Source organism: Dipodascopsis tothii (assembly GCF_038497935.1).
Source record: "Dipodascopsis tothii strain CBS 759.85 unplaced genomic scaffold V1510scaffold_8, whole genome shotgun sequence".
NCBI classification, from domain to species: Eukaryota; Fungi; Ascomycota; class Lipomycetes; order Lipomycetales; family Lipomycetaceae; genus Neoaidaea; species Neoaidaea tothii.
In genome coordinates this window covers 241,212-259,614 of record NW_027117992.1, presented here as the reverse complement: position 1 = coordinate 259,614, position 18,403 = coordinate 241,212, and the positions used below count along the sequence as shown (strand labels likewise).

Sequence of the window (18,403 nt, the reverse complement as noted above, 5' to 3'; positions counted from 1 at the left end):
GAGTATCTACCAGGTGTCTACCAGGATTGGACTCCACTGGGGCGTGCCAGTGTCTGACAGCGTTGCCCTCCACCGTCGGGCCTCTGCATGGGACCTCTGCATGGGACCTCTGCATGAGGAATCTGCACGCGTTGGTGCATCCAAGTAAGCAAGTGCCACCCCCGCCACTCGGGTACCAGCAATCATGCAGTGGCTGGTGCGTCCGTCCGTCAGCCTGCGGCCACTACGCGGCGGCCACTGCAGCCTGCGACCACTACGCGGCGGCCACTGATCTCGTGTCCACCGCCAGCCAGCCGTCCGCAGCCCGTAGACAACCCGCGACCGGCACGGCCTGCCCCGCCCAGCTGTTAGCCCAGCCAGCGGACCAGCCAGCGGACCCAGCCGCGATCTTCTCAGGCTCTCCAGGCGCCTCTCCAAAGACCGCAAAGGCTGCAGCGTCCCGGATCAAGCGCAACGGCCCCAGCCACTACGTCGCCACAGCCGGCGCAGCCACCATCGCCAGCTCCTGGCGGCCTGCGCGCTCTGCGCGTCCGCTAGCCAGCCAGCCATCGTCCAGGCGCGTCCGCAGGCGTCTCCGCCAGCGTCGCCGTCCCTCGCCGACGCGACGTCGCCGGTCGTCCGGTGCGGCGCGTGCGCGTCCATCGAGACGCCGGCATCCATTGCATCGGCCAGACCGCGCACACGCATGCCGCATCCCAGCGGCGCGTCCGGCACCAGTTCCTACGGCCGCCCGCGTCCCGCAGGCGGCGTTCCTGGCGATTTCGTCGTCCGCCAGTGTCGAATGTTCTGGGTGGTGGAGCCTGGCAGCCTAACCGCCATCACACAACGCAAAATTGGCCCAAATCCTAGTTTGCGTCTCTACCTCACCACACCGCATCGGCGACTTCCTCATTCTTTCATCGTCTGTCTGCGGGTTGTATCATTTGTGTCATTCGCAACAGGTCCATCAGGAAGAATCGCAAGCGTGGATCGGTTTTGAGCGAGCCACGGCACGATAGGAGATTGCAACCAGCGATAGAGGATTGAACACGATGGCGAGTCTGACATCGTCTGCGGCGCTTCTGGCGCTCCTGGACGAGCCGGATCAGAGCCTGCAGGTGTACGCGCTCGAGAAGCTCAACGAGGTGGTCGATGAGTTCTGGACGGAGATTACGGATTCGGTGACGGTGATGTGAGTGGGCGCCGCGATCGGACTGACCGGCAGTGAGGAGCTGTACGAGGACGACAAGTTCCCGCAGCGCAAGCTGGCGGCGCTGATCGCGTCCAAGGTAGGACGCAGACGTGGATGGGCTGACGGCAGGTGTACTACAACCTGGGCGAATTTGACTCGTCCATGAACTTTGCGCTGTCCGCGGGCGAGCTGTTTGACCTGGCGGCCAAGAGCGAGTACGTCGAGACCATTGTCTGTAAGTGGGCGGCGCCGGGCGGGGCTGACGGCAGCGAAATGCATCGACACATACATCCAGCTGTCGCAAAAGTACTTTGACTACCCGGACCGGCACCCGGGCGCCTCGGTGGACGCGGCGCTGGTGGAGGTGGTCGAGCGCATGTTCCAGCGGTGCCTGGTGGACGGGCAGTACAAGCACGCGATCGGCGTCGCGCTCGAGGCCCGCCGCCTGGACACGATCGAGACCTGCATCAAGCACGCGTTCGAGGGCGCCGCGACGGGCGCGCCGGCGAACGGCACGCCGCGGCCGAAGCGGCGCCTGCGCAGCAACACGGCCGCCGGCGAGGACCTGGTCGCGTCTGCGGTGGCCGAGGCGGTGGGCGACGCCAAGGGCTCGCCGGACGACGTCGGCGCGGACCTGCTCCACTACGTCTTTGAAGCCTCCATGTCGCTCGTCCTCAACAAGCGCTGGCGCGACGAGGTGCTCCACCACATGGTCGACCTCATGCTCAAGCCCAAGGCGCCGGACTACTTCACGGTGGCGAAAATTTTGATTATCCTGAACGAGTCGGCCGTGGCGGCGCGGATCCTGACCGACCTGGCCGCGGCGGACAACACCGAGTCGCTTCTGACGGCGTACCAGATCGCGTTCGACCTGGTGTCGTCGACGTCGCAGGAGTTCCTGCAGAAGGTCGTGGACGCGATCGACCCCGAGTCGTGCGCGGGCGCGAGACAGGTGCTCAAGATCCTGTCGGGCGTGCCGTCGCTGGACATCGAGCTGACGTTCCTGTTTGAGCACAACAAGACGGACCTGCTGATACTCAACAAGACCAAGGACACGCTCGAGGCGCGCAACTCGATCTTCCACAACGCGGTCACGTTTGAGAACGCGTTCATGCATGCCGGCACCACCGTCGACGGCTTTTTCCGCGAGAACCTCGAGTGGCTGTCCAAGGCGACGAACTGGTCCAAGTTCTCGGCGACGGCCGCCCTGGGCGTGATCCACAAGGGCAACCTGTCGCAGGGCATGAACCTGCTGAAGCCGTACCTGCCCGGCGAGGCGGCGTCGACGTCGTCGAGCCACGGGTCGAACTACTCGCAGGGCGGCAGCCTGTACGCGCTGGGCCTGGTGTTTGCAGGCCACGGCAAGGAGGTGCTCGACTACCTGCGCCAGCACGTGCGCGACGGCGGCAACTCGGGCGGGCAGGAGGGCGAGGTCGTGCAGCACGGCGCGGCGCTCGGTGTGGGCGTGGCCGGCATGGCCACGCGCGACGACGAGATCTACGAGGAACTGCGCAACATCCTGTTCTCGGACTCGGCGATCGCCGGCGAGGCGGCCGGCCTGGCGATGGGCCTGGTCATGCTGGGCTCGGGCTCGGAGAAGGCCCTGGACGAGATGCTCATGTACGCGCACGAGACGCAGCACGAGAAGATCATCCGCGGGCTGGCGGTGGGCATCGCGCTGATCATGTACGGCAAGGAGGAGGCCGCCGACGCGCTGATCGACCAGCTGCTGGACGAGCAGGACCCGATCCTGCGCTACGGCGGCATCTTCACGATCGCGCTGGCGTACTGCGGCACGGGCAACAACACGGCGATCAAGCGGCTGCTGCACGTGGCCGTGTCGGACGTGAACGACGACGTGCGGCGCGCGGCGGTCATGTCGCTCGGCTTCATCCTGTTCCGCAACCCGACCGCGGTGCCGCGCATGGTCGAGCTGCTGTCCGAGTCGTACAACCCGCACGTGCGGTACGGCGCGGCGCTGGCGCTCGGCATCTCGTGCGCGGGCACGGGCATCGCCGAGGCGGCGGACCTGCTCGAGCCTATGCTCAAGGACCCGACGGACTTTGTGCGGCAGGGCGCGCTGATCTCGATGGCCATGATCTTCGTCCAGCAGAACGAGAAGATGAACCCCAAGGTGGCCGACATCCGCGCCACGTTCGCCAAGGTCATCGGCGAGAAGCACGAGGACGCGATGGCCAAGTTCGGCGCGGTGCTGGCGCAGGGCATCATCGACGCCGGCGGGCGCAACGTGACCATCAGCCTCGAGAACCGGCAGACGGGCAACCTCAACATGAAGGCCATCGTCGGCATGGCCATGTTCACCCAGTTCTGGTACTGGTTCCCGCTGACGTGCTTCCTGTCGCTGTCGTTCACGCCGACGATGATCGTGGGCGTGCGCCAGGACCTCAAGATCCCCAAGCTGTCGTTCTTCTGCAACGCCAAGCCGGCCAAGTTCGACTACGTGCCCAAGACCGAGGAGCGCATCAACAAGGCGGTCGAGAAGGTGTCGACGGCGGTGCTGTCGACCACGGCGCGCGCCAAGGCGCGCGCGCGCAAGACCGAGAAGGAGCGCGCCGAGAAGGAGGGCATGGACGTCGACGGCGCCGAGTTCAAGCCGGCCGAGGACGCGGCCGAGGACGCGGCCGAGGCCGACGAGGCCAAGGACGACAAGATGGACGTCGACGGCGACGCGACCGAGGACGAGGACGAGTCGGACGACGACGTGCCGTCGGGCGACGAGGTCAAGGACAAGAAGGAGATCAAGGGCTACAAGCTCGAGAACATGTCGCGCGTGCTGCCGGCGCAGCTCAAGTACGTGACCTTCAGCAAGGACGAGCGGTTCACGCCGGTGAAGAAGTTCCGGTCGTCGGGCGGGATCCTGCTGCTGCGCGACGACGCGCCGGGCGTCAAGACCGAGTTCATCCAGACCGTGCGCGAGCGCAACATGCCGCCGAGCGAGGTCGACGACGACGAGGCCACGCTGCCGGAGCCGTTCGAGTACGAGACCGACACCGAGCTGTAGCGGTCGCATAGCCAGTCATAATACATTAGGTACAAACAGATCACGGCAGGTCGTAGTCGCGCGCGATGCCGGTGCGCCCGGCCTCGAGGACGCTGGGCGCGTCGTCGTCGAGGTCGGCGCCGAGCCCGGTCCAGAACCGCTTGGTCTGCAGGAGCTCGGCCGCGGTGGAGACCGTGCCGGCGACGGAGGCCACGGTCAGCTGGCCGGACGGCCTGGGCACGACGCTGCCGGCCGACTCGAACTCGATGTCGAGGTGGTTCTTGGCGCGGTGCTCGGCCATGGCCAGCGGCCGCGCGGCCACGTAGCGGCCGGTGAGGAGGTCGAACTCGGGCGGCCGGTCGCCGGACGCGTCCTCGGCGTCGTCCTCGGCCGCGCCGTCCAGCGCCGTCGCCGCCACCAGCGCCGTGACCTTCTCCAGGTCGACCACCCACTCGGACGCGCCCCAGACGACGTCGGCGGCCGCGGACGGCGGCGCGAACGGCGCCAGCGCGACCGCCAGCTCGAACGGCGTCACCAGCGGCCGGTAGTACTGCGAGTCCTGGTCGAGGATGATGCCGCCCTGCTGGCACCCGACGACGACCCAGCACTCGACGACGTCGAAGTTGGCGAGCTTGGCCACGTTGATCTTGCCGACGACGACCGTGTAGTGCTTCTTGCCGGCGTCGGTGATGAGCTTCTTGAGCGCGTCCATGACGGCCAGCGACGTCGAGATCGAGAGCGTGTTGACGACGATGCCGATCGTGGGCGCCGCCCGCGCGGCCAGCACCGCGCGGTACCGCCGCTTGAGCGGCACCAGCGACGGCTCGGCTGCGCCGTCGACCGGCCACACCGTGCAGCCGGCAAAAAGCGTCGACAGATGGAGCAGCAGCGGCGCGGTCGGCGCGCCGATGTGGAACAGCGCGTGCTCGCTCAGCGGCCGGTCGAGCGGCTCGTGTGTGCGGTTGAGGAAGCTGGCCGGGCCGGTCGCCGTCGGCGGCACAAACCGGATCGCGGCCGGGCTCGGCGGCAGCTTCGGCCGGGTCGCAACCACGCTGTAGCCGTCGGCCGCCAGCCGCGCGTGCGCGGCCTCGAGCACCGACTGCAGCTCGACGTCGGCCATCAGCACGGCCGGCGTGGCGCGGTCGTGGGCGGCCGCAAAGCCCGCGACGACGGCGTCCACGACGGCCTCGTCCGCGTGCTGCGTGAACACGTAGATCACCGGCACCCGCTGCGTGGGCGACAGGCACGCCGTGCCAAAGTGCACGATGGCGTCCGCGCCGACGTGCTCGCCGGCGATCTCGTCCACGCAGCACTCGGAGTAGGAGGTGTCGCCGAGGATGAAGACGAGCGTCTCGGCGGGCTCGCCGGCGCCGGCCTCGCCTGCGTTCACGTCCGTCTCGGCCGCGGCGGCCGGCCGGCCGCCCGCGGCCGCACCGGCGTCCAGCTGCGCCAGCCGGCCGCGGATCAGGTGCTGGATCTCGACCGAGTCCGGTAGCAGTTTGTCCGGAAACTGCAGCGCAATGCGGCGGTAGCCGCCGTCGGCGATGGCCTCGCACACGGCCTGCAGCGAGTACGCGCGCTCGAGCTCGGCCGGCGACCGGCCGGAGCCCGTGTGGCGGCGCGAGACCCTGGCGTAGTCTGTCGGCGTCGACAGCGCCGGCGCAGATTCCATCGCAGCGGGTTCAATTCGCGACCGATCGCAGTCGTCTGTGTGTCCGCACACGCGTCGCGGTCGCAGGATCGTCCCGGGCTCGTCTGGGCCTGTTCCGGGCGCGCGTTGTCGAGCTTGGCCGGATTTCGTCGGCCGTGCGGAACTGGTGATGCCGTTCTGCGGGCTTTTGCAACTCTGCCAGAAAAAATTTTCAGGCCGCGCAAAGTCGACAAACCGCGCGGGTCACAGACCAGCAAGCATCGACCGATCGAACGGTCGCCAGGAGAGACCGCACAGATGATTGTGCGGGGCAGCGGACTGGTGGTGCTGCCGGTGCGGACGGCGGGCCGGAATGTGTCAAACACGCGGATAACGGCGTGGACGGCGGCCACGGCCGGCCGCGCGGCCGGCCAGGTGCGCACGATGGCCGGCGGGCTGCGGCCGGGCCGGATGGAGCTTTTTGTGCCGACGGGGGCGCTGCGCGAGGGGATTGCGCGGTCGTTCTGGCAGCCGAACGGGCTGGCCGGGCTGAGGCGGTTTGCGGCGGAGGCGGCCGCGGTGGAACAGGAGGCCGGCAGGCCCGGCCGGCCGGCGGCGGCAGAGGCGGCGGCAGAGGCGGCGGCGCCCGCGGGCGCGCCCGCGCCGGTCGAGCGGCGGCGGCGGCCGCAGTCGCTGGCCTCGGCCTACCTGGCCCTGGCCAAGCCGCAGCTGACGGCGCTGATTGTGCTGACGACCATGTCGTCCTACGCGCTGGCGCCGGCCAGCGACGCTGCGGCCACCGGCCAGCTGCCGTCGCTGCTCTTCCTGACCGCCGGCACGGCGCTGACGTCGGCGGCAGCCAACGCCATCAACATGGGCCGCGAGCCCGAGTTCGACGCGCAGATGTCGCGCACACGCAACCGGCCGATCGTGCGCAAGACGCTGAGCTCGGCCCAGGCGTACGCCTTCGCGGGCGTGACCGGCACGGTCGGCGCCGCGCTGCTCTACTGGGGCGTCAATCCGACGACGGCCGGCCTCGCCGTCGCCAACATCGCGCTCTACTCCGGCCTGTACACGTCGCTCAAGCGGGTGTCCATCGTCAACACGTGGGTGGGCGCCATCGTGGGCGCCATCCCGCCTCTCATGGGCTGGGCGGCGGCCGACGTGGCCGGCAACGGCTGGAGCGTCTGGACGGCGCCCGGCGCGTGGTGCCTGGCCGGCCTGCTCTACGCGTGGCAGTTTCCGCACTTCAATTCGCTCAGCTACACGATCCGCAACGAGTACCGGGCCGCCGGCTACCAAATGACGGCGTGGACCAACCCCGCGCTCAACGCGCGCGTGTCGCTGCGGTACTCGCTGCTGGTGGTGCCGCTGTGCCTGGGGCTGTCGTACGCCGGCGTGACGGACTGGGTCTTCGCGGCGGACTCGACTGTGGTGAACGCGTGGCTGGTGGCGGGCGCTGTGGCGTTCTGGCGCAAGTCCGACACCGCCACCGCCCGCAAGCTCTTTTTCGCGTCCATCATCCAGCTGCCGGTGGTGCTTGTGCTGGCGATGGTCCACAAGAAGGGCCTGTGGGACGGCGTGCTGGAGATGGCCGGGCTGGGGCCGGCGGCACCTGCGGCGGAGCCGGCGGCGCCTGCGGCGCCTGTGGCGCAGGCTGCCACGCCCTAGCCTCGCGGGGCGCGCCGTGGCGGTGCAGCCTCTGGCGGAGGCTCCGCTGCGAGGCTCTCGGGCGGCATATAGCCGCACATATAGCCGCCATAGCCGCACATGCGGTCGCGCATATAGCCGCACATATAGCCGCTCATACAGCCGCCGCACGGCCCGCCCGGCGCACTCCGTCGCGGCCGGCACGCTCCAGGCCGACATGTACATAGCAGTAATGCACTCCCGGACAGCATTTCGCAGCCGCGATTACTATCTACAACTCGTACGCCAGCAGCTTCGAGAAGCCCAGGTTCAGCGTGTCGAAGTGGCCGCCCTTGTCCTCGTCAATGATGTCGAGGTCGACGTCGGCGCCGGCCGCGCGCAGCCGCTCGGCCAGGTCGACCGAGCCGGACGCCGGCGTCAGCACGTCCGACGACCGGTGGATGACGTGCACCTTCAGGCCGGCGATCCCGGCGATGTCCGAGACCTGGCCGACGAGCGGCCACGGCGCCTTGGACGTCCGGCCGAAGATCTCCAGGCAGTTCTTGATGTAGCCCTTGGTGCCCTGCCGGTACGCCTCGTAGTTGACGCCGGCCCAGTACTGGCTCTCGTCCGGGTTCTCGGCGAGGTACTGGGCGTCGGTGGCGTTGGTGAAGCCGCGCATGCTGGTGACCACGTCCGAGCAGTCGACGATGGCGGCCGCGTTCAGCGTCGTCTTGATCCGGTACCACGTCGGGAACTTGTGCGGCAGCCAATTGGCGCTCTGCGCGCCCTTGGACAGCTCCGCCCAGTTCTCCTTGGTGTCCAGGTACGTGGCCGAGCCGAACAGGTACGCGGCCCGCACGCGCTCGGGCATGTACCGGAGCGCGCCCAGCACGTGGGCGCCGCCGGCCGAGAAGCCGGCAAAGATGATCTTGCGGCCGTCGGCCGCGGTGAGCAGGTCCAGGTAGTCAATCAGCTCGTACGCGTCCTTCATGGCCGTCTCAATCACGGTGTCCTTGTCCGACACCGGCAGCGACGTGAAGCCGAAGCCCGGGCGGTCCATGCCCAGCACGCGGATGTCCTTGCCCTTGAACAGGTGCGCCGCGGGGATGATCCGCGAGCCGGGCAGGCCGTGGAAGAACACGACGATGTTCTTGGACGAGGCATCGCCGTACTCGGCCCACGACACGGTGCGGCCCGACGACGGCGAGATAAACGTGCGCTCGGCGTTGGCCACGCCGGGGTACGTCGTCGTCGGCGGGTTGGACTTGGGGGGGTTGGACAGGTTGCTCTGGTACTTGAAGAGCGTGTACAGCGAGTACGCGACGGCGGACGACGCGGCGGCGGCCGCCGCGAGGTGCAAGGGCGAGTGCTGCGACATGGCTGCGGTCAGCGGGCCGCACCCGGTGCGGCGCACTCCGGCGCCCACTTACCTAACGGTGACGGTGGCGTCCCCGGGCGACTCGTGGCCTTTTATGGTCGCTAGCGGACCGATAGTTGTCGGGCCCAGATACGCCGATAGGCTAGCCGGCTAGGTTTAGCTGATAAGAGTCAGCGCGGCTATGAGCCGCACACAGTGCGGCTCATACCCGCCTGGCGGGCCGCGTGCGGGCGCGCCGCAGGCTGTCATTGGCGGGCACCCGCCGTCGGGTCTGTCGTGCCTAGCCGTCCTACGGGGCGGGCGGGTGCGCGCCGCACGCCGTGCGGCTGCCCCGCACGCTGCCAACCACGTGCCCGCGCGCCCCGCAGAGTCATCGAGCCGCACACCGTGCGGCTCACGGCCGGCAGGACGGCACCCGGCGAAGTCGCTGCCGCGGGCTTGCGCCGCACACTGTGCGGCTCACGCGCAGGCTCAAAGCCGCACGTCGTGCGGCGCTCGATGCTACCTCGTAGATTTCTAAAATACACCAAAACGCCTTCGTATGACTAGACCGAGGCCGCGTCAGAGCCCGTCGCGGAAGGCCGACGGCTGCCGGCCTGCGAGTCGCTCTCGTCAGACTCCTCCAGGGAGGCTCCGCGCGCGCCACTGAAGCCGAGCGAGAGCAGAACGCCGATGACGGCGACGACGGAGAACGCAGCCCAGGCCAGGATCTCGCCGCCGCGGATGCCCGTGGACGCCCAGAAGCTGAACATGCCACCGGCGAGCGTGGGGCCGGTGGCGCGAGCGAGCGCAGCAAGCGTTTGGGCGAGGCCGTTGATGGCGCCGAGCGCGTCCTTCGACGGCGCCGTGTTGGTCACGAGCAGCATCGAGAACGTGAGGCCCATAACGACGCCAAAGATCTTCATGAGCAATGAGACGGCCATGATCCCCCAGAACGCGGGCGTGTCGCTGCTAGGCCCCAGCAAGGACGTCATGGGCGTGAGTAGGAGCGTGAAGGCCATGCAAACGAGCGCGATGCGGATGCCCGTGCGGTTGCCAAACGCGTGTTCCATCCAGCGGAAGAAGAAGAACTGGACAAAGATAGAGCCGAAGCCAATGATGGAGAAGACCAGGCCGATGGTGTAGGGCGACAGACCGCGGCCGGACGGGAACGGCGTGGCCAGGAAGACCGGCAGCAGCGAGTTGTTTGCGACCAGCACCAGCGTGAAGATGGCGTACACGCCGAGCACGCACATGGTCTGCGACGTCACGATCTCGGACGGCCGCAGGATCGAGCGGATCGAGCGGCCGGAGCGGCTCGAGCGCGCGGACGCGGTCGAGCGCACCGACGCCGTGTCGGACGTGTCGGCCGGCTTCGGCGTGGCCGCCGGCGACGGCGCGTCCGGCGGCTTGGCGCCGTTCTTGGGCGCGTCCTGCGCCTTGTACTCGGCCACCGCCTCGCGGAACGCATGCCCCATCGAGCGCGCGCGCTGCGTCAGCGAGCCCAGCTCCTCCGGCGGCGCCAGCGTCTCCTCGAGGAAGAACAGAACGAGCACAAAGTCGACGAGCAGCAGCAGCGCCGCCAGGAAGTTCGGCAGAAAGTACGGCGCGATCCGGGCCGTGTACGGCGACGCCGAGAAGATGCCGCCCAGCAGCGGGCCCACAATCGCGCCCAGGCCGTAGACCACGGGCAGGTACGAGAACGTGTCGCTCTGGTTGGACTTGTCGGTGATCTCGCCGAGCACGGTCGGCACCACGCACGCGTTGCCGTTCAGCAGGCCCATAAAGAACTGCCAGACGATGGCCTCGGTGGCCGTGCGGGACGTGCCAAAGAACAGGAACGTGACGGCCATGCAGACCGTGCCGAACAGCATGACCGGCTTGCGTCCCATAAAGTCCGACAGCGTGCCCCAGAAGAAGCCCGACAGAAACTGCGCCGCCGAGTAGCACGTCGCCAGCAGGCCCACGTACAGCGCGACGTGCTCCGGCCTCACGTCTTCAAACGACGCCATCATCTCGGTCACGTACGGCCCGATCGAGTTCAGCGCAGTCTGCTCCGCAAACGAGATGAACGACAGGATCCACAGCACCCTCAGCGGCAGCGGCGTCGCGCTCTCGTGGCTCGTCCGCGACTGCTCCCCTGCCGACAGCGCCGCCGACCCGCCCGACGACGCCGACGACGCCGACGACGCCGTCGCCGACGGCGCCAGCGCGCCCAGCGGGTCGCCGTCCGATTTGGTCGACCCCAGAGTATCCTCCGTGACTGTCCGCAGCAGCGGCGCGGTGTCCTCTGCCATGGTGTGTGCGGTCCGGGCTCTCGGCTGAGAGCGTGAAGTAGTCGGCGGTCCCAGTGTCAACAACGACGATCGATCGCCAACAACGGCACGCTCAAGCTCGCGCTGTTTGACCCGATGGCTCGCCACAATGGCTCTCGCGACAGCACCGGTCTCTGGTCTGCCGCTCGGCCAAGCCGTGTATGCCGCTGCGTAAACGGGACCCCGGGACTATATACGTTCTGCAGACGCACTGTCCGCTGGCTAGTACACAGCCTATCTGGGCCGATACGACCTAGCGGCCTGCGGCTTGCCCTCGCCCCGTGCAACGCCCGCCGGCCGGCGCCCGTCGCAGCCGTAGACACATTGGCCGCTACGCCTGCTAGCCGCGGACCTGTCACTGCCGCGGCCGCCTGTCTTGGGGTGCGCGGGCCGCGGGCCGCTTTGCTGGCGCTCGCTTGCGGCTCTGCGGCTTGCACTAACAGGACGCCGCTCGACCCAGCCCCGCGGCCACTGGCTTGGCGGCGCCGACGAGAGCACATAGAGGGCGGCATGGACGGGCGCGGACACTCTGGAGCGGATCTGGCGGGCGGCCGCGGCGGCCGCGGCGGCGGACGGCGACGGCCAGAGGTCGCCAGCCGGCCCGAACTGCACGCCAGATGTCTGGGGCGTGCGCTGACGCACCATTGTCTCGCCAGTGTCTCGCGTAGGTCGTGCTCGCATCTGCGCGGTCGTATTCGCTGGGCCGCTCGCAGACAGGGAGACAGGTGGGGCGCGCCGCACGCGGTGCGGCTCACGCGGCGGATGTGCCGCGATCTTGCGGCTGTGCCTGCGTGTCTGCCGGATTGCCTCGAGCCCCGATCGGCCGCCAGGAACGTCTACGCGCTACGCAGCTTCAAGCACGCTCCGACCGTGAGTCCGCAGCGACAGACGGTGTCTGGAGCTGTGTGTTGTTTGGTGCCGCGCGAACGTGGGAGCGCGTAAGTGGCGGGGGTGCGGGATGTGACCTGTACCTGTGAGCGGTTGTGTGAGCCGGCGGCTGCGGCCGCGGTGAGTGGGCGTGAGCAGATGTGAGTGTGAGCTAGGCGTGAGCCGGCATGCACGCTGTGATCCGCAGAGCCGTGACCCAGCGTGAGTCGGCGCGGTCTGTGATCCGGCGTGGTCTGTGATGCGGCGTGAGCAGGCCAGCGTAAGGGGAACCAAGCTGTCGACGCGCCGTAAGCAGCAGCAGCGCGCGTCCGACTGGCTGCGTCGCCGCCGCGTCAGCCGTCCAGCCGCTGCGGGCAGGCTGCGCCGCGGCAGCGCCTGCGCTGTCCACGAGGTCTCATTGCGCCCGAACAGTCAGTGCTATCGCAAGCGGACTGTGCGCACAGGCAGGCTACGTGTGGCACCGGATGCGCTCTCGCGTGCATGCGTGGCGGTAGCACCCGTACCCGGACAGGTTACGTGTGCGCCGCAGGTAACGCGCTACGGGTACCGGCAGGTACGTGCATCCGGCAACCTCGGTAACAAACCCGCGGCGGTGGTACGCACTCCCGGTAACAGCGCTAGCGCTGCGTAACCCGGGCTCCTGCGCAGCCGCCGCGTAGCAGCCCCCCGCGCCGGCCGACTGGCTCGCCGGCGACTCAGTCGTCTGGCCGTCGTCGTTGTTGTGCGCGTCTGCGCCCGGCTGGTTGGCACCTGGCCATGCGTAGCACGGAGGCTTGGCGCGGGCGCCAGATACGGCCCGCGGCCTTATCGACTAGCACGGTTCACGGTACCGACAAACTTTCTCCTCCGGCGCACTCCGCGAGCCCTACCCGGCAACGCAGCGCAAGCGCGCGCAGCCGGTCGTGCCGCGGCCGGCCGCGCCCGCACCCGCGCGACTGCCAGCGTCGGCGGCCGCCGCCGCCAGCTGCAGTCGCCGCAGTCTGACTCGCACCTGCAGGGCGATGACCACGAGCCAAGCCCAAGATGTAGCCGTAAAGAGCTACGGCGGCGACCGAGCGCGGGCTACTGCTGTGGCGGTGCGGCGCTTCTGTGCTTTTCTGGGCACAGCCGTCGGGACCTCGTTGCCGCACTGGACCATCCGATGCACGCCGCAGCCAATGGTGCTTGGCTGGATGTCAGGGCCGTGGCGCGGCCGTGGCGCGTCGGGGCGCTCCGGCGGCTCAGCGGCTGGGGCGGCCGTGCGGGTCACGTGCTAGTGCCGTTATCTTATCTCACTAGCCCAGCGCGGACTGGCGCACGGCTAAGGGCAGGTGCCCGCGACAATATATACCGAACCCATGCCGGCACCGTTACGCAGCAGCCCGAGCGCGTCCTGGGCAGATCGATAGCAAGGCTCTGAGCGTGTGCGCGCGTGAACTATGGCGCCCGTCGCCGCCCGAGCAGAGGGCAAGGTCAAGCCCAAGCAGAGCAAGAGCCGGAACGGATGTTTGACGTGCAAGGCCAAGCGACTCAAGTGCGACGAGACAAAGCCGGGGTGTATGCAGTGTAAGTGATTGCTCTCGGGCGAGCTGACCCCAGGCGCCAAGCGGCGAGTCGAGTGCGGAGGCTACCAGAAGGACTTCAAATGGCGGCTCTTTGAGGAGTCGTCGCTGGCGCCACGGCGCAAGCGCGCGCGCGAGCCCGAGCCGGCTGCCCAGCCGGTGTTTGGCCTGACCCCGCCGCCGTACTCGTTCACCGAGTCGGCGCCGGTCACCGACGTTGCCGTGTGGGCCGAGTCTTCTCCCGAGCTGTGGCCCAAGACGCCCGAGCCGGCGTGGCAGAAGGCGTCCGCGGCCTGGGACAAGCCCGCCACTGTTTGGCCCGTCGACGGCAAGAGCGACTACGACGAGCGCGAGGCTGGCACTGTCGTCACGGTCGCGTCCGCTCCCGTTCCCCAGATGACCATCATCAACACGCTCTTCGACACCTACACGCGGATCTTTGGCCAGTTCGACGCCCGCACCTGCGGCATCATGTCCATGAAAGACGGTCCGTCCGAGAACCCATGGCGCACGACCCTCGTCCCACTCTCGTTTCACCACCAGTCGCTGTACGAGGGCATCTCGGCCATGTCGCTCTTCCACGCCGCGCGCGAGCAGCCCGCGCTCAAGATGGAGGCCATGGAGCACATGCGGCGCTCGATCCGCGCGCTCATGGTCGGCATCAACACCATGCCGGCCGACGTGGCACTAGCGACGACCGTCACTCTCGCCATGTGCGAGGTCTGGGACCGCGAGATCACGTCCGGTATCGCCCACCTGCGCGGTGCCAAGGTTCTTATCCGCCAGCTGCTGGCCTCGTTCCGCAACCCGGCCCGGCCGCGCCCCGAGTCGGACCTCCGCCGGTTTAAGATGCTCTTCAACACGTGGCAGTACTTGAACGTACTGTCGAAACTGACGTGCGAGACCGACGACGACGACGACCCGCTTGACGCCGTCTTTGACGACGAGGTCGACCCGCTCATGGGCTGCGCTCAGGCGCTGTTCCCGCTCATCGGCGCCGTCGCGGACCTCATCCGCAAGGTGCGCGCTGCCGGCGGCCGTGCGTCTTCCGAGGATCTCGCTCGCGCCGAGTTCTTGCGCGACGCCATCGTCGCCTGGGAGCCGCCGCTCAACCTGCGGCTCGAGACCTCCGAGGACCCGCAGTACGACACCGACTCGTGCGTCGCCACTGCCGAGGCCTACCAGCATTCAATCCTGCTGTACCTTCACATCTGCCTCCCGACGCTGCTGTTTGCGCCGACGTCGCCCCAGAGCACTGCGGAGCTAGCCCAGCGCGTGCTGGACCTGCTCATGAGCGTGCCGCTTAGCTCTCGCACGGTTGTCGTCCATCTCTTTCCTCTCCTGTCCGCTGGCTGCGAGTTTGACGGTGCCGTCGAGCGCGAGGTTGTCCGCGACCGCTGGCATGCGCTCGAGAAGCGCCTGCAGCTTGGTAATGTCAGCCGCGCGTTTGACGTTGTTGAGGAGGTTTGGCGCCGCCGTCGCTTCGGCGGCAACCTCGGGCCCCAGGGCTACTCGTCCTGGAGCTGGGTCATGAAGGAATGGCGCTGGCAGGTTCTCGTCGGCTAGCTGTCTGTAAGCATAGAAGGGCATATACGGAGTTTTGGTTGGTACACCGTTGTACAATACATCATGAACATTTGATCTGATTGACGCTGCGGTTGGTGGTAGTGCCATCGCTGTGCACTTGGCACTGAGCGGTGCTGTGTTCCGGAAGACTGTCTTCCGAACGGGTGTGCGTGGCCGGGGTCCCCATAAAATCAGGGGTCGGCGTAGTGTTTGGTAGACTTGTTTGGTAGACTTGTTTGATACACGCAGTGCGGTTGACGCCCGCGTGTTTGATACACAGCCGCCCGCTCGATCCCGCGGCCCGAAGGCCTACGGTCCTTTCCCCCGCCGCCCGCGCAGCAGCGGGCTCGCGCAGCGCAACCATGCCGTCGCTGCAGAGACTACCGGCGCAGTTCCGACTGCGGCCGCGTCTGATTACGCTCGATGCGTTCGATACCATTTACTATCCATATCCCGACGTACCGACGCAGTACAAGCAATTCGTCCAGCAGCATGCGCCTGAGTCCCAGAACGTGCGCACCGATGACATCCAGCGGAACTTCTACGCAGCGTTCAAGCGCGCCGCGGTGGAGCACCCGAACTACGGCCGGCACACGTCTCTGCCGTCGCCGCGCGAATGGTGGCATCTGGTCATCCGCGAGACGCTGGAGCCGTACTTCACTGGCGAGCGGCCGCTGACGGAGGCCGCCATTGACGAGCTGTACGAGTTGTTCTACACGGCGCGGGCGTACCGGACGCACGCAGACGTGCCGGCGTTTGTGGACAAGGTCAAGGTGCCGCTGGGCGTGATCAGCAACTCTGACCCGCGTACACGTGAGGTACTGATGTCGTTGGGGCTAGCCACGCCCAATGGCAGCCCGCGGGGGTTTGCGCTGGACCGGGTTGTGTGTTCATACGAAGCCGAGGCCGAGAAGCCAGACCCGCGGATATTTACGTTTGCGGCGACCAACGCGGCCGCCACGGTGGGCCCGACCCGACCGGGCGCCGGAGTGCAGTACGTTCACATCGGCGACGAATTCCGCAAGGACGTGGCGCCGATGACGGACCCGGCGCTGGCCGCGTGGGCCGCGGTCTATCTCTGCCGAGAAGGCCCGCCGGCGGATTGGACCGTCCCTGGCGACTTCACCGGCGTTTTTGCGATCGACGGCAACGAGCGGCAGCTGTGCTGCCGCTCGCTGGCCGACCTTGTCGATATCTTTGAGGACAGAGTTGAGTAGAATACATTAGTGTGTGACGCAGCCGCCGCGCGCCGCGTTGTCGTAGGCAGCCACGCGGTCGACGTGGTAGCCGTACTGGGCGCGGTCGCGCTCGCGACGGTGGGCTTGCAGCGCGGCCTCGCCCGGCGAGAGCTCGTGGTGCGGTATCGCGGCGACCGCAGCAGACTCGGTGCGCGGGCGCAGGCGCGGCAGACGGGGAGCGACAAAGCGGTCGATGCGGTGATAGTAGGACGCCGGGGGTGGGGGAGCACTGCCATGCACAACAGCAGGCTCGGGCGCCGGCACGTCCGCGGTCGCACGGGGGACGTAGTAGTCAGCCTTGCAGAGCGGGCAGCACGCCCGCCGGGTGGTCAACCACGGCAAAATGCAGGCCGCGTGGAAGGCATGGCCGCACGTCAGGCCGCGGACCTCGTCGTTGTCTTCGAGAGCGTCGATGCAGATGATGCACACATCGCCCGAGTCGCCCAGGTCGTCAACGGCGACAGGCGTGGGCTTGTTTGTGCTGCTGGCGGTCTCGAATGAGTCGATCGGTCGCAGGTCGGACGTGGTTGTGTGCTCGGTGTTGTCCGTGGCGTCGGTCACGGCCGTGCGGTCTGCGCTCGACTCGGTCGACTGTGTGCGGTCGACAATCACACCGGCACTGGCCATCGTCTCAGCCATCGTCTCGGCTGTGTCGACCGACTTAGACACAGCCTGGGTCTCCACGTGGACAGCCGCGCCCTTCTTGTCATCGGTCACCGGGGCTGTGTAGGTCGTTTCGGACGAGCTCGGCTCGAGCTCGGCCTCGAGCTCGGCCTCGTCCGGCCGTTCCGCCTGCATCGACATCCGTAGACTGCCAGCGCGTGATAGCGACACGCCTCCGACCGCCGACAGTCCCGCCGTCTCACGCTCGCAGCGCCACGCCTTGTACGTCTTGATCGGGAACTTCTCGTCGAGCTGCTCCACCGTCATCAGCTTCTTCTCCTTCCGCCGGCGGCGGCGAGGCGGCGGCGCATACCGCGCGCCGCCGAAGAGCTGCTCTAGTGGAAAGTCGGTGTCGCCGATGTATCTGCGGCCGTCCTCCTCGTCATAGGCGTCTGGGGGGAGGATGCCGAGCCGGCGCTGCTCACGCAGCCGTCGGTTCCGCTTGAAGCAGTACTTCACACCAATAATGATCCTGCGGTTAGCGAGCCCGCACGCACACCTACCAGAGGTTGGCAAATAGAATGCCGAAGCCGAGGGCGACAAAAAACAGCAGCGGCGACGACGACTTGGAGGTCGAGCCCGAGTTGTCGGACGACGTCGTGGCCGTCGGGTACGTCACGGACCACGACGAAGTCGCCGCTGCCGTCGTCGACGCCGAGCTGGCCATGGCCATGCTGGACGTGGTCATGCTGGACATGGCCGTGATCGAACCGGGGATCGCAAGCGCCGGTCTTCTCGTGGGCGGCGCTGCTTGAACGGGTGCGCTTGGATCTGGAGATAAAGGCGGTGGAGAACAACCCGGGGAGACGGCCCCCGTCACGTGCCCGATAAGATTGCCCGGGTAACCCGCTCTGCACCGCCGCGCGGCGTCCGCACGCCGGCGCGCGCCTGCGTCGCCGGCGTCGCCAGCGGCCGGCCCTGCGGCCGCGGACGCCACCCGCATGCACGGCCGGCTGACGTCGTTGGCGTTGCTGGCGCCAGCCGCTGTGCGGTGTTGTCGCGGTCGGCCGCGGCGAACCCCGACGCACAAGCCGCCGTTGTTTGTTGCCGTAGCAACGGCCGTTGCTCGCGCACCGCCAAGCAGACCGTCGCTGCCGATGGCGCCCGCCACTGCGCTCGCTCTGGACCGTGCGGCCGAGCCTAGCCCCTGCACCTCTCGTATTTGCACGGGCGCTTGCCCAGTTGGGCGCTGACTCGCGCCGCGACGCTCTGTGGCTGGCACCGTGCAGCGCACACTTGCCCTGTTTGGGGTTTCCGTGCTGCACCGCCACCCGCGTGCGCCGGTGTCTGTAAACATGGCTGCGCCTTGGAGGCCTCTACGGGCACCCGGCTGCGGCCGGTCGGTCGGGGACCGGCGGACACCTCGGCGACTGAGTGTGACAAGCGACGCGCTTCTTAGGT

At 68.0% G+C, this 18,403-nt stretch overlaps 8 protein-coding genes across 8 annotated transcripts; 4 read left to right on the top strand and 4 right to left on the bottom strand.

Annotated features, from left to right (window-relative positions):
• Positions 1-839: 839 nt before the first annotated feature.
• Positions 840-4,193, top strand: V1510DRAFT_444566 (armadillo-type protein; the record flags this gene model as incomplete). The annotated part of the gene is made up of 4 exons (XM_066935689.1): positions 840-1,171; positions 1,205-1,268; positions 1,301-1,406; positions 1,441-4,193. Exons 1-4 carry the CDS (start codon positions 1,032-1,034, stop codon positions 4,191-4,193), a joined length of 3,063 nt encoding a protein of 1,020 aa, XP_066790116.1. The 5' UTR covers positions 840-1,031.
• V1510DRAFT_391794 (putative diphthamide synthesis protein-domain-containing protein) lies at positions 4,171-6,039 on the bottom strand. The gene is made up of 2 exons (XM_066931781.1): positions 5,607-6,039; positions 4,171-5,552 (listed from the first exon to the last, which is right to left on the bottom strand). Exons 1-2 carry the CDS (start codon positions 5,842-5,844, stop codon positions 4,234-4,236), a joined length of 1,557 nt encoding a protein of 518 aa, XP_066790115.1. The 5' UTR covers positions 5,845-6,039; the 3' UTR covers positions 4,171-4,233.
• Positions 6,040-6,120: 81 nt separating this feature from the next.
• V1510DRAFT_402055 (uncharacterized protein) lies at positions 6,121-7,473 on the top strand (the record flags this gene model as incomplete). Its single annotated transcript, XM_066932075.1, has 1 exon — positions 6,121-7,473. The coding sequence occupies one exon, from the start codon at positions 6,121-6,123 to the stop codon at positions 7,471-7,473; it is 1,353 nt and encodes a 450-aa protein (XP_066790114.1).
• A 214-nt stretch (positions 7,474-7,687) lies between these two features.
• On the bottom strand, positions 7,688-9,062 carry V1510DRAFT_429189 (Alpha/Beta hydrolase protein). The gene is made up of 2 exons (XM_066935304.1): positions 8,865-9,062; positions 7,688-8,814 (listed from the first exon to the last, which is right to left on the bottom strand). The coding sequence occupies exon 2, from the start codon at positions 8,810-8,812 to the stop codon at positions 7,724-7,726; it is 1,089 nt and encodes a 362-aa protein (XP_066790113.1). The 5' UTR covers positions 8,813-8,814; positions 8,865-9,062; the 3' UTR covers positions 7,688-7,723.
• A 244-nt stretch (positions 9,063-9,306) lies between these two features.
• V1510DRAFT_413856 (MFS general substrate transporter) lies at positions 9,307-11,408 on the bottom strand. Its single transcript, XM_066933306.1, has one exon. It carries the CDS (start codon positions 11,086-11,088, stop codon positions 9,358-9,360), a length of 1,731 nt encoding a protein of 576 aa, XP_066790112.1. The 5' UTR covers positions 11,089-11,408; the 3' UTR covers positions 9,307-9,357.
• A 2,328-nt stretch (positions 11,409-13,736) lies between these two features.
• Positions 13,737-15,277, top strand: V1510DRAFT_413854 (fungal-specific transcription factor domain-containing protein). The gene has a single exon (XM_066933305.1). It carries the CDS (start codon positions 13,932-13,934, stop codon positions 15,099-15,101), a length of 1,170 nt encoding a protein of 389 aa, XP_066790111.1. The 5' UTR covers positions 13,737-13,931; the 3' UTR covers positions 15,102-15,277.
• A 53-nt stretch (positions 15,278-15,330) lies between these two features.
• Positions 15,331-16,339, top strand: V1510DRAFT_375563 (uncharacterized protein). The gene has a single exon (XM_066931547.1). It carries the CDS (start codon positions 15,464-15,466, stop codon positions 16,316-16,318), a length of 855 nt encoding a protein of 284 aa, XP_066790110.1. The 5' UTR covers positions 15,331-15,463; the 3' UTR covers positions 16,319-16,339.
• On the bottom strand, positions 16,294-17,979 carry V1510DRAFT_413851 (uncharacterized protein). Its single transcript, XM_066933304.1, has 2 exons — positions 17,506-17,979; positions 16,294-17,474 (listed from the first exon to the last, which is right to left on the bottom strand). Exons 1-2 carry the CDS (start codon positions 17,943-17,945, stop codon positions 16,325-16,327), a joined length of 1,590 nt encoding a protein of 529 aa, XP_066790109.1. The 5' UTR covers positions 17,946-17,979; the 3' UTR covers positions 16,294-16,324.
• Between the last annotated feature and the right edge of the window lie 424 nt (positions 17,980-18,403).

Coding starts and splice junctions, on each gene's coding strand:
- V1510DRAFT_391794 (XM_066931781.1), bottom strand. CDS start 5,844: ATGGAATCTGCGCCGGCGCTGTCGACGCCGACAGACTACGCCAGGGTC. Junction 5,553..5,606: donor GCTGGCGCAGCTGGACGCCG/GTGCGGCCGCGG, acceptor ACGTGAACGCAG/GCGAGGCCGGCGCCGGCGAG.
- V1510DRAFT_429189 (XM_066935304.1), bottom strand. CDS start 8,812: ATGTCGCAGCACTCGCCCTTGCACCTCGCGGCGGCCGCCGCCGCGTCG.
- V1510DRAFT_413856 (XM_066933306.1), bottom strand. CDS start 11,088: ATGGCAGAGGACACCGCGCCGCTGCTGCGGACAGTCACGGAGGATACT.
- V1510DRAFT_413854 (XM_066933305.1), top strand. CDS start 13,932: ATGACCATCATCAACACGCTCTTCGACACCTACACGCGGATCTTTGGC.
- V1510DRAFT_375563 (XM_066931547.1), top strand. CDS start 15,464: ATGCCGTCGCTGCAGAGACTACCGGCGCAGTTCCGACTGCGGCCGCGT.
- V1510DRAFT_413851 (XM_066933304.1), bottom strand. CDS start 17,945: ATGCGGGTGGCGTCCGCGGCCGCAGGGCCGGCCGCTGGCGACGCCGGC. Junction 17,475..17,505: donor ATTCTATTTGCCAACCTCTG/GTAGGTGTGCGT, acceptor CGCTAACCGCAG/GATCATTATTGGTGTGAAGT.